Genomic DNA, 13,264 nt, shown 5'->3' on the forward strand with positions numbered 1-13,264 from the left:
GGTTATAAATTATGACATAGTACATTCTTACCTATATTATATTTTAATTAAATGATTATTTCTATTTCAAATACTATATATTGAAAATAATGTAATTTATTGATAAAAAAGGGTTTAGAATTTCAGTATTTGAATTTCTAATTAATTCTCCACACCCTAAAAAAATTCTAAATTCGTCCCTGGCTGCACGTGTATATTATATAGAAAGATAATTTGGTCACTTAATGAATTAATTTGTATTTTACAAAATAATAATTAATATTCAGATATCATGTGTTTCAAATGATTCCAGAACGGAAGAACGTCGATAAAAATCACACTGGCTTGTGTTTTTGGACGATATTTCAAGCGGTTGGACTTACGTGCGTCGCCACGATTGTTTGTCGATCCGTCGTATATCAACACGGATTTTTCGATGTATCTTCCAACAGGAATTCTACTTCCATTACTAGTAGCCAATTTTGCAATTGGCATTACTCGCTTAGCACAGTTGGATTTATATACCTCTATGCCAACTGTAAGTGTTGCTATCATGATATATTAGCCGTTTATGTACCTCCAATAACATGACGCTACATTTGTCTTATCATTGTACAAAAACAAACATAAAAGTTAACTTTTCTTGAGATAAATGCTGCAATCGTGTGTTCGATTTGAATTTTGAAATTCTAATACTTCGGGAAGGGGATGGGGGTACTTAAATTCCACACAATATTAAGTACTAACAAAATAGTAAATACAAAGCATAACAATTATTTGTGATATTTTAGATGCATTTTGCGGTATAAAAATGATTTTTTTTTTTATTTTGTGAAGTCTAGCAATATATGGTACAACTAATCAGTAATCATTATGTCACATAGTATTATCACACATATAGACAGACAGACAGTGTTCATAATATTATATTATGCGACTGTTCGCAGCGATTTTCATGATAAAATCTCACAAATCGAAAGTGTCGTTGCCGTACGTGATGTTGCACACATTCGCGTACCTCGTTTCGGCCTTGGGGTTGTGCGCCATGTACGTACACAAGGAAACTAACAAGCCCGAGGGCAGCGCGTTCTACGAGGGCCATTTATACTCGGTACATTCTTGGGCCGGTGTGTTGGCGGCGGCCCTGTTCACGGTCCAATGGCTGTCCGCCGCCGCCACGTTCATGATGCCGTGTCTGCACAGCATAGGGTTACCACTGGGCAAGATGTTCAGCCTGTATACCACCATCGTGTCGACTATCTGCCTCATAGCTGGAGTTAACCAACATGCCATGAAGACTTTGTGAGTATGATGACGTTACACTATTATCACTGGCGGACTTGAGATTTGATTTCCTTATTTTCTTCTTCGGCTTATTAAGTTCATCCCTTGACTCTTTCGACTTTTCGACTTTTCCATTTTAACTTTCTTTATGAAGTATTCTTTTTGTCTTATTCGATATTTAAATACATTGTATGGATTATGATATAAAATAATAATCACCTATGTGATGAATAGTCCACCCATCTAGTTTCGTTTCATTTGACGTGGGTAGTTGGGTAGATGAAATCTATGAACAAGTTGGGACAAGATGGTAGTTTACTGTTTGGACTGAACTATTAAATGTTTATCGAAGACGAATTGTGAATTGAAAGAGCTTAACTTATTGAGTTTGCTCACTGACCATCTCTAAAGTCCTTAAACCTACTTAATATACCTATGATAAAATGGAAAAAAAACGTGATCAAATTAACAATCGCTTGTGACTTGTCCCCACTATCGTAGTCAGTCGGGACAGTATTGTTCTGTGGGGCATTACCCATTTGGGCCAAAAAAAATTAATTCGTTTTGGGTATAGCCTATTTGCGCCAAAATAAAAAAGGCATGTTTTTTCAGACAGTCCATTTGCGCCAATTTTACCTACGTAAACATTTTAAATTAACAACTTGGTTATTAATTCTTATATTTTAAAGACGTCATATCTGTAACTTATAGTAAAAAATATCTAAGTACTATTAACTATTATTACTTATTTGTTATAAATTAAAATATAGTTCGTAATCATTTATTACCTATAGTTTTTAAAAACAATTTGTATCTATTATAATTATTGTTTCAAAAAAATGTGTATTATATAGGTATTATTGATTATTATTTTAAAAACATTCGTATAATTAATTATGATTTAAATAAAATTGTATATAATAAAAAATATATTACTTTATTATAATTATACCAGGTAAATTTGGAGCAAGTGGGCTGTCGGAAAAACATACCTTTTTATTTTGGCGCAAATGGGCTATTCCCAAAACGAATTAATTGTTTTTGGCCTAAATGGGTAACACCCGTTTTGTGGCACAGAGAGCATTTAATGATACCATCAAAACTGCCTGCTTTGGAAAAAAGTTTATATTGATTATTCCACTGGATACTGTTCATGCTTATAGTAGATAAAAACAAATCATTATACACTATATACTCCTTTCCACGACAGAAGAAACCCGTGCTCCGACCAAATCGGTTTCAAATCCGTGTATTCCCCACCTATATTTGACATAATATATACATACGTATTCTCAATCACACAACATCTTATGGTTTCGACCACCCGTTGCACCAAATGCTACGTTCTCTCAATGGTGCCCCTCTCACTTTTTACACTTAATATATGTATATATATTTGTTATTGTTTTGTGATACATTTTTACTTTTCTGTTAAGTTTACGTAATTTACTTCACTCTAACCTATACTCATGTTCACTTCATATTTGTATTCACCTACACAATTACCGATTGGCGTTTATATAATAATAATAAAAAAAAAAAAATATATCGACTTTAACCGATCACAATCAATGTATTAAAAACAATATATTAAACATAGCTATTTTAAGTAGGTATAAGAACTAAGAAGAACTGCATGCTATAAAATTAAATTGTTCATCACCTTTAAAAAAATAACAGTTAGCCCTTATAGGTATATTATATCATATACATTTATACAAAATAATAACCCGAACATATTAAAAATAATAATATAATTAGTCTATAAAAAAAAACATTTTTTAATATAATTCAAATTATAAATATATTCATAACATTTTTGAATTGTTTAGGAACCACTTAGGCAGGTCTATCGGAAGAGGGAAGAGTGATCACCCCCGGTCCAGCATTTTTAAGAGAGCCTGAAAATTTGATAAATCTTATTATAGATGGACAAAAATAGTGAAGCCCCCGAGGTATTACTCCCGGGCATGGGTTACTCTCTCCTTGGCCCTGCATTTGGTACATACATTTAATTACTGCCAATTGGGAGGCAACTAGTACTATACCATTTTCGTTTACTATCAAATTTAAAGGGCACGTCGGGAGACAACTAGTATATAAATGATCGACCTTTTTACTCCGGGAGACAATTATAATATAGTATGTACTATGCACTATGCGCCGCATAGTAAATACTAATTGATTACATAGACTTTTCAGTGAAAAAATTTTATTTTTTACTAATTTTTAAGTTGTATATTTTTTGTAAATTTAAAAAAATATAAGACTGAAATCCATAGTTATCTAATATGAACAGTATCCGGCAGAACCAAGAGCTAGTGAAATCGATATATAGTATGAAACTATGTAGATATTATAAACGGTAGCCAGCGGAATCGAAATCTAGATTGTAGATATTATTATGATTAAACAGTAGCCAGCGACATCGATATACACCCGTACAGATAACGTAAATAAAAAAAAAACCAAAACGACGAAACATACCCATATAACAATAAATATTTACTGATAATTAATTATTTGGAGCATACGGTAACATTTTTTATATAATTGGTATTTTATGTCTTACTTCTGACTTTCTGAGAGTTATTTAACTATTCTTCAAACACTTGCATTATTTAGAATTATGCAAATGTGTTGACACAAAAGGTGTCACTATGTCGATTTTTGAAATCATTTTTGTTCGACCGCATGCAATTAAAAAAAAATCAAAGGATATATTGTGTAACGTCAGATATAACATCAGATACAGATTCAAATAGGTACTGTAAATTATAATAAAGTGCTATGCATAATGCCATAATCTTTGCTATCATCCGAGAAACGCTTTCATTTCAGAAGTAATTTTAAAATTTTAATTTAAATTAGTTATAAATATATGTTTTGAGCAATAAAACATTTTCAAAGGTTTTTTTTCATACTGCCCACTAGTTATAACCTACAGTGGGAATATTTACAATACAGAACAGTCTTTAATGTAGGTTTAGAATTTATAGGATACAGTAAGCTATCATTTTTATTATCTTCAGTGTAAAATCTAAATGAACTAGGTAACTAGTATTTAAAAATATTTATTCAGCCTGATAACAAACCATGAACTGGCCAGTGACACAGTTGAAAAATATTTTTGGATTTTTTCACATTGACATTGTTAAGTGAGATAAGCAACTAAACTAACTTATTATTGTTTCATAGTAAAAATTCCTTTTATTATTTTATCTCGTTATATTTATAAATTATTTCTCACAAGTATTGTTTTAAAAATTCCCAAAATGTTTGAATAAAATCCAATAGTTGAATTAATAATACGTGTTTTAATATATGTACAAGAAATAATAAAATAATAAAGATTTTATTGCTATCAAGTACCTACTTAATAGGTACCTACCTAGTTTATATTTTTAGAAATAAATGTGATAACACACAACTGTCAATAATATTATGAATGTCCTCTGGGCTCCGAAAATACATTTTACCTTGAATCTGTTATTATTATTTATTATTAGTTGTATACTTGTATATTTAACTTTATATGACTTATTTCTTAAGTAGTTTTTATTATACAAAGGAAGTTACTTTTACTATGGTTTTAAAGTAGTTAGGTACCTAGTTTAATTTTAGAATTATTTTTTTTTTTTTTTTTTTTACTGAGTGTTCTACACGTATTTCGCAATATTTTATATATTAATTATTAACTCATAGATAAATTGTTTCTAAGCTTTATTTACGAAATAAATACTTATGTAGGTACTGTCTTTGTGATGATTGATAAAGTATCGACCATGGAGATAGTATACACGCAATCTATAATAAATAACGGAGGACAGCACGATTAAAGATACTATAATCTTTAACCGTGGTGGACTGTCACTGTGGTCAGTAATCTCGACTGTGTTGAGTGTTGGTTCCATTATTATCTAATAGTAAAATTATTTATCGGTACTTTGTAACACCGTATTATGTATGTGTAACTACAAATCTACAGTGTAATAAACTACCTAGTACCGATACACAAATTACAAGTTATTAAACCACTGCCCGTTGACGTAATATTGTTTGTTCAGCATAATAACATATGGAATAAAATATGTGTGTACAATATTTTTGTTTCAGAGGAAAAGATTACAAAACATATTCAATTGAGTCATTAATTTTGAACGGGTTTGGAATGCTTGTTATAGTTTTTTTATTTTTAGTTACTTACATGGTCATAAAACCGAACAGAAATTAAATGTTTTAATTTATTTAGGACATGACTTATATATGTATTAAATACATACCAATTGTTAATTAATATGTTTTATTGTATTAATGTACAATAAGTTAAAATGTATTCTTATAAATAATATATACGTTGTAGTTAGGATTATATATTTATACATACTTTTGTGCATCAAAACTCAGAAGTTACTTTTTATGCATCTTCATTAAAATTAAATACCTATATAATTATAATTGTTTTCTTTTTATCGTACTTAAGAATCTTTTGATTTTACATTGTTTTTTTCAAGTATCTACATTATAGTAGGTATGTATTAAAAATTCAACACAGCTGATACTTTAAAGTTTTACCGTCTTAGACTTTATAGGGTTTAATTATATTATAGGATGGTAGGTACTATAATATATATCATACATTCATACTACACTATATTTTAATAAATCTCAAAACTATGTATTTTTAATTCAGTGATATTTTAAACGTTTTATAAATACAGCAACTATAATTGCAGAAGTTAGTTGTTTATGAATTGAATTCGACAAATGATTGAAATCATTGGCTGAAAACGGGTACTTAAGAAGATACATAGACGTTAAAAAAAATACTCATTAAGTGCCAACTTTTAAATTGACTACTAAGTATACACCGTATACTTGTCACGGGTAATGTTAACATTTGGATAATGTCGACATTATCCGGCTAATATGACATTAGCCAAAGACTTATGGATAATGTCTTAACAACTATAAAATTGCATCATGCATGATATGAAATCATTTTAAATTAATAGCAATATTAAATATATTTTAGATACAATTAACCATATGCAAAAAAAAGATACAATAATTACTAATTACAATAAAATACATAATACGAGTATAATTTAAATGAGTTTATACTAATAATACAATACATATTAAATTTTATTTTATATTTTAAGATTTTTTTTAATTAGTATTTAAGAATAGAATTAATGTGTTATTATTTATTATTACCTACATGGCATACTTCCATGACATTTTGAATTACACAAAATATTATATGATTTACATTTACAACGATTGGTGTCACATTTACCTTTGCATGAACACCTTTTGTATCCTTGACCATCACTACCGTCTGATATTAGACCAGCAATTTCCCTCAATGATTTTTCTATAGGTACGTCCTCATCAAGCGGTATTAATGATATCGGACAAACACCAAACTGGTTTCTGGTATATAACTGTAGCAAAGTACCATATTTAGTACCAAGTTTATAATATTGTTCGTCCTCAATAGTCACAACTGCAAATAAAATATTTCTTGGGTCTGCTCGTCCTCTGTCGACATCGGGTAAAGTGACTCTCACACTATCTCCGACGTTAGCTGGGGGGAAACTTATGGATAGACCTAAATTTCATTTTTTCAGCTTGATTTATCAAACAAATTTCAGAATTTTTTTTATTATTATCGATTGATTTCTGTAAAAAAAATAGTTATTATATTATATTTAGTTATTTAGAAAAATATAGGCAATTTCAAATTTTCAAATATCAATATCATATACCTATCTTATAGACATTAAGTCACATAATCCTTCGTCCTTTGATGCTTCCGAACAACAATTTTCATTCACCACTTGAATATTATTACCTAATCAGTAATCTCTATAGCCTATTTAGTACATAACTTTTAACATTATCCAAAATTGACTGGCTAAGGTTAACATTATCCGGATAATGTTGATATTTCAAGTTTATAAACGAAAAATTACACATTAGCCAACACGGATGGCTAATGTCGACATTATACGAATATTAACATTACCCGTAACATATACATAAGTACCTATATTATAATATTATATACAAATAGCAAACCTTACTTTGTTTTTAAATAAAACACAGCCTACGTTACTTTTACAGTATGTATTTAACTTTGCATAGGTGAAATAATTTTTAAAATCGGCTACGTAGTTTTTGATTTTAGTCATTACAAACAAATAAACTATTTTAAAATTATAATAATTATTATAATAAAGATTATACACAATCAAAAGTAATCAAAGGTCCTTCAAAATTACTATAGGTGAGTAGATGGCAGACTTTTTGATTACCGACTTTTCCAAATTCACAACATGTCAACATGGTATGTTTTGTGGGATGGAGTCATAGGCATTACACAGTGTTGAGCAACGTTTATCTAAATACATTTTCTTGAACAACAATTAACCATATTTTATCTTATTTAGACTGGATGATTATAAAATGATAGATAGATATAATATGAGGTACCTATGGTTGAAAGAAAACCACATAATGACACTACACTACTGCGTGATACCCTTGATATTTTTTACAATAGATAATCTGAGACGGGAGTACGGGACTTACGTCATGTTTCATGTAAATTAAAATCATAGACATATAAAACAACTATAGATAGCCGACTACAGGATAATATTGAAGTCAGCAACCATATGCCAAACAGGGCAAAATTGCATGGTTGATAATATGCATGTATTCGTAATATAAATATGTATAGATCTATCTATTGATATAGTACTATCTTATCTATTGAGTTATTTTGTAAACATTGCCCTGTTGACAATATATGGCCGCACGACTTCAACGTTCCTGCATGTATGAATGTAATATGCAGTCCGCTATTTAGTTGTTTTTTATTTCTATGGTAAAAATTCAATATTAATGATAAGCTGTCAGTAACTTATCATTTTAATTAGAAAATCATTATTAGAGAAAAGATCATAAATACAGGACCCCGTAACATGGAACATAGGGAGAACAATTTATTGGGTCTATAAGTCCAGTAGCGGATCTAGGTTTTCTATGGTGGGTACTAGTTTGCTAATAATGGTCATAATATGTACGCTTATTACTTTATTAGTTGTAAAACTAAAAAATCAAGTGTTGTAATAGTATTTTTTTTTTTTTTTTATTGAACTTAGGCCCGGCGAAAAGGCTATTAACTGTTTTAGGGGTTGTGAACTGTGGTAGGGGTAAGGTTGGTACTAGTACTATAGGTTGTTTTTACGATTGTTAGGGTTGTTACGGTAGGTAACTAACCCGGAGGAGAACGATCCCGGGAATCGACATGCCAGGGAGACTGGAGAACATAGTCAGCAACCTATTCCCCACGAAGCCCCCGTGCACGAGATATGTTATACCAGTCAGCCAAGAGGACATCGACCGAGCCAGCTTCACGGCGGACGACGTTAAAGCTGCTGCGAGGGGACTGCCAAACGGCAAGGCGCCGGGGCCAGATGGCATCCCCAACGAAGTTTTAAAGGCTGCGGTCGGACTGTCTCCCCAGTTCTTTGCAGCACTGTTCAACAGCTGCATGAGAGAAGCGCACTACCCACCGGAGTGGAAGACTGCGAACTTAGTGCTATTGCGCAAGCCGGGCAAGGCGCTTGATAACCCGTCTGCGTATCGCCCCCTGTGTATGCTCGACTCGATGGGCAAGCTATTCGAGAAGCTGCTGACGGGGAGGCTGCGCGAGCACCTCACGAAGTCCGGCCAGGCGGTCAACCAATTTGGCTTTCGGCCTGGAAAGTCCACTCTCGACGCGANTGGAGTTGGTGGCAACAGGAATGGGACGAAGAAAAAGATAAAGGGGCGTGGACAAAGCGACTCATACCTAGAGTTCGCGATTGGGCAAGTCGAGCACATGGTGTGACAAGCTACCACCTGACACAGATGTTGACGGGACATGGCTGCTTTCAGGCCAAACTACATAGTTTCAACCGGGCAGAATCCCCACATTGCTTATCCTGTGGAGATAATATGGACGATGTGGAACACACGTTCTTTAAATGTGGTCGGTGGGCAAGGAAGCTGACAGATCTGGAAGCCACGGTTGACCAAGTCGTTTCACCAGAAACAATAATTCCCATCATGCTACATAACAAGGGAAACTGGGAAGCGGTGGAAAGGTACGTTACTTTAATCCTGGGGACCAAAGAAGAAGAGGAACGGCTGAGGAGATAGAACGAGAGGTCTAAGGCGGCGGGCGTACACGTCGGTCTGAGAAACAGATGTCAAACTACAAGTGGAAATAGATTCAGGTGCAATGCACAGACGTGTAATTCTTGTTAAATTAAGATCCTATTTTAATTAAGATGCTACTGATGTTTTGATTTTCAATATATTGTATATACATGTTGAATGCTGAATGTTTAGTATATAAGGTAAAAATGTATAAAGACTGATTATATAAATAAAAGATGGCGGCTCGGCGGGAAAGCAGAGCAAAGGCAGTCCTCCCCCGAGTCCGGCGATAAGATAATAAAAAAAAAAAAAAAAGGGTTGTTACAGTAGGTAGCTATAACACGTGTATGTGTGGCAAGGTTTTTAACTACCTACTATGAACCCGGGTGGTCATCCATCCGAGAGCTAGTAGCTGTGGCCGTTACTTACTCCCAGTCGCATTCCGTGACTGATAGCAGCCAACGCGCCACGCCAAGCCACTGTAATAGTATACGAGCGGATGAACTGAAACTTCTTTACAGAGGGTATGAAAAAAAAGGTTCATCAGATCATTACGGCCAAATATTAAGTTTGTAATGGACAAATAAAAAATAAAATTTTCAATTATTGAAATTAATTTGTCATTATTGTACAAAGATAAGACAAAATGTATTATTATTTATTTCCATAGAAACGTTAAGGTCCAAACAGACGACCGGATTTTGACAGCCAGCGTCATTTTTTAAATACACCTATATTTCTATCGTTTAGTATAGAAATATTTGACTGGCGCCTGTCGTCTGGTTTTTTCATATACAGAGTTAGATTGTAATAAACATACACTGACCATCACTGGCGGGTCAGTTCGCCCAGTTCGCCGGCTTCGGCATATTTACCTTGAACAGCGGGCCGGGCAGGCAAAATTCGATCGTCTGATTGAACCCTTAGTGTCGAGTAAGTCACGCCCGACGCCCGTGTCGCTTTTTTGGTCATAGCGGCTAACCCCATGAATCCGACTTACGCTACCCCTAAAAAAGTTATTCACTTAAAAAAATATAATAATTTGGAGTTTAAACTACTAGGAAAATCAGCCTAGTAATATAATTCATGTATTTAGGATGTATTAAGGACATACTGCTTCAGCACATCAAGAAATAACTTTTTAACTGAAACAAAATGGAAAACGATAGACAGATAAATTAATTTTAATCCTCTTGAAGACGTAAGTCGGGGTGATAAAGCTAAAATTAGTAAATATAATAATATCTACTAAGTTAGGTTAGTAGTACTCAGATACTCATTTTACTCTTGATTACTGTATTTCAATCTATATAGTATTGATTCTATATTAAATGTATAATAAGTACATTTGAGGGAAGCAAGGACTGGACATCAAGGAGGAAGCTCACAGTAGAGATATTCTGCATATTAATTTAGTATATTATAAGAAATTATAACTGACATGCCATAATATGGTAATAGTATCATACAGTATAAAAATCTATCGAGTACCCCAATGTCGAATACTTAGAAAAATAATCAAAGCAAATTGCAAAATGTATTTTTTTTCTCCAATATATTTATGAAATAGTGAACCCGCATTAAAAGTTAATATCTCTTGAAAAACACATCGATAAAACAGCATAATGAAGTATGGCCAATGGCCATTTTGCATTGAAAGAATTATAAATATTTCTTGATAAAAGCCACATAACGCCTTCTTGCGTTAAAATCATGGTTAAAATCAATATAAATATTTATAGACAACTGCCAAATCGTTCAATGATAATAATTTATAATTTATAATTTAATAAAATGTTAGGTATGCATCTTCAGTTATTTTTTGTTTAAGTTATAACTTGTATACACCAAAGAATCAAAATTGATTTCATCTAAAAGTGGTCTTGCTTACAAATTTCCGTTTTTCCTTAGTTTGTTTTTTCCTCATCACTTTTGAAAATTATTGAGGATTTGAAAATCAAAGCTTTATTTCAACTATTTATCGTGTATACACAAAACAAGATCACATTATTGTCAAATTATTGCATTCATCCGCTGTGCATCTAATGATATTTTGTAGGAAATACAATAATATAAATATTATTCTCATCACTCATCAGTAGTTATTTATTACTAAAAAGTATGGTAATATAAATGGTTAGTTAATAAAATTATCAATCCAATAACTAATATGAACATATCTCATAATATTTATTGTTTTTATAAATTAATACTATTTCTGGTATGAACAGGTTTTTAAAAAGGACATCATCAAACTTACAAGAAATCTTCAAATACAATTTATCAATTGAAATACTTATATGTGGCTGAAGATAACTTACAAATTATTGTAAGTTATAAAATATTAAAAACGCTCTCTTGAACAATTTATCGTTTTTGATGTACGCGGCACTCTTGTATACAATCAGTACAATATTACCAACATCATAGCCCATAAGAAATATTTAGTTTAGTGTGCACAATAGGTTTAGGTGTCTCCGTGTCTGTGAGAGCCGAGAGTATATCAAATGCAATCAGATTGCACAGAATAGCTGTTAATAATATTACTAAGATATTTATAGAACGTTTTGTTGACATTATAATTTGCCAAACCGCCTAAATCATTGTACCAAAATCTGTTTAAAAAAAAAGAATTGCTCCCCCAAAAAATTGCTAGCCCAGTCGATTTTCCCTCCCCCCATGCCACCCTTAAATACGCCACTGAATAAGTAAATAAGAATGTCGTGTAGCAGCTGTCCTAAAACTGTGTTCCCCGGAGTAGTGTAGATTATTGGCATCTAGATTCTAGAGGCCCTGTGGAGTGTGGACATATCTGAATTAAATTAATTAAAATAATATTCGGTTTATCATGTTTATTGTATTTATAATACCCACATGGCCACATAATTTGTTTCGTAGTCGTAAACAATATTAGATGCAAGTTGATTGATGATTATATTGCTTTTATAGTTTTATAGTTGTATCGTTTATGTCGTTTATGATTATATTATATATAGAAACAAATGAATCAGCAAAATATGTTTCATGTATAATTTTTCATGAGTCATGTTTATTTTATTAGCATTCAGATTTTTGGGGCTCCATAGAATTTTCTAAGCAATATAAGGGCTAAACGAACAAACAAGTCTAAGGACTGCTATACTGCACATCATACAGAAGGAAAGCATAGAAAACCTTAAGGGAGGGTGTGGGGGAACAAAGCCCTTCACTTCCTTGTACGTGATTTAATGCCTTAAAGCCTAATCCATAACATATTATGTAATAGTTTATTTTCAAAATAATATAATCGTAAGACGTAAGAGTAATATAGGCACGTTATAGTAACACGCGGCGGTACCTAGCACGCTAGTCAACAACTGTGACATTACCTTAACACCTCGTCGACAACTTGTTTATGTTTCCACGCCTTTAAAATTCCCTTGGATATCAAGGGGACTTATTAACCTAGGGTACACTTCCATTTTTACACGTAATTATTGTTTATTTAGTATTTTATAGGGTTGCGCAAGAGCCCGACGCCGAAATGTATAGTCGACCAACACTAGGTTACACGTGGGCTACATGAGATTCAAATACTACGAGCACGAGGCACTCGACGTGTTAATAAAATATTTTTATAGCACAAACACTGTATAAATTATATACATTGTAGAATTATTTAAATGCGAATGTTTTGAAACAAGATAATTTAATTTAACTATTATCATATTACATAAGGTACATACAGGGTGTCCCCCGAGAATTTACCCATTGCTAAATCTCCTGACTCCTGAGAAAATAAATA

The 13,264-nt window shown here is 32.2% G+C and overlaps 1 protein-coding gene and 1 pseudogene across 1 annotated transcript in view; one reads left to right on the top strand and one right to left on the bottom strand.

The window, feature by feature from the left end:
* Positions 1 to 5,718, top strand: part of LOC111039332 (cytochrome b ascorbate-dependent protein 3-like) — an 8,719-nt gene extending 3,001 nt beyond the window's left edge. The window contains exons 4-6 of the mRNA XM_022322804.1: positions 293 to 517; positions 927 to 1,281; positions 5,380 to 5,718. Coding sequence (XP_022178496.1) covers positions 293 to 517; positions 927 to 1,281; positions 5,380 to 5,497 — 698 coding nt within the window. The 3' untranslated portion in view covers positions 5,498 to 5,718. The remainder of the gene's footprint in view (positions 1 to 292; positions 518 to 926; positions 1,282 to 5,379) is intronic.
* Positions 5,719 to 6,453: 735 nt separating this feature from the next.
* Positions 6,454 to 6,930, bottom strand: LOC111039406 (annotated as a pseudogene).
* Positions 6,931 to 13,264: the final 6,334 nt, after the last annotated feature.

The sequence above is a fragment of the Myzus persicae genome, unplaced genomic scaffold (assembly GCF_001856785.1).
Source record: "Myzus persicae strain clone G006 unplaced genomic scaffold, MPER_G0061.0, whole genome shotgun sequence".
NCBI lineage: Eukaryota > Metazoa > Arthropoda > Insecta > Hemiptera > Aphididae > Myzus > Myzus persicae.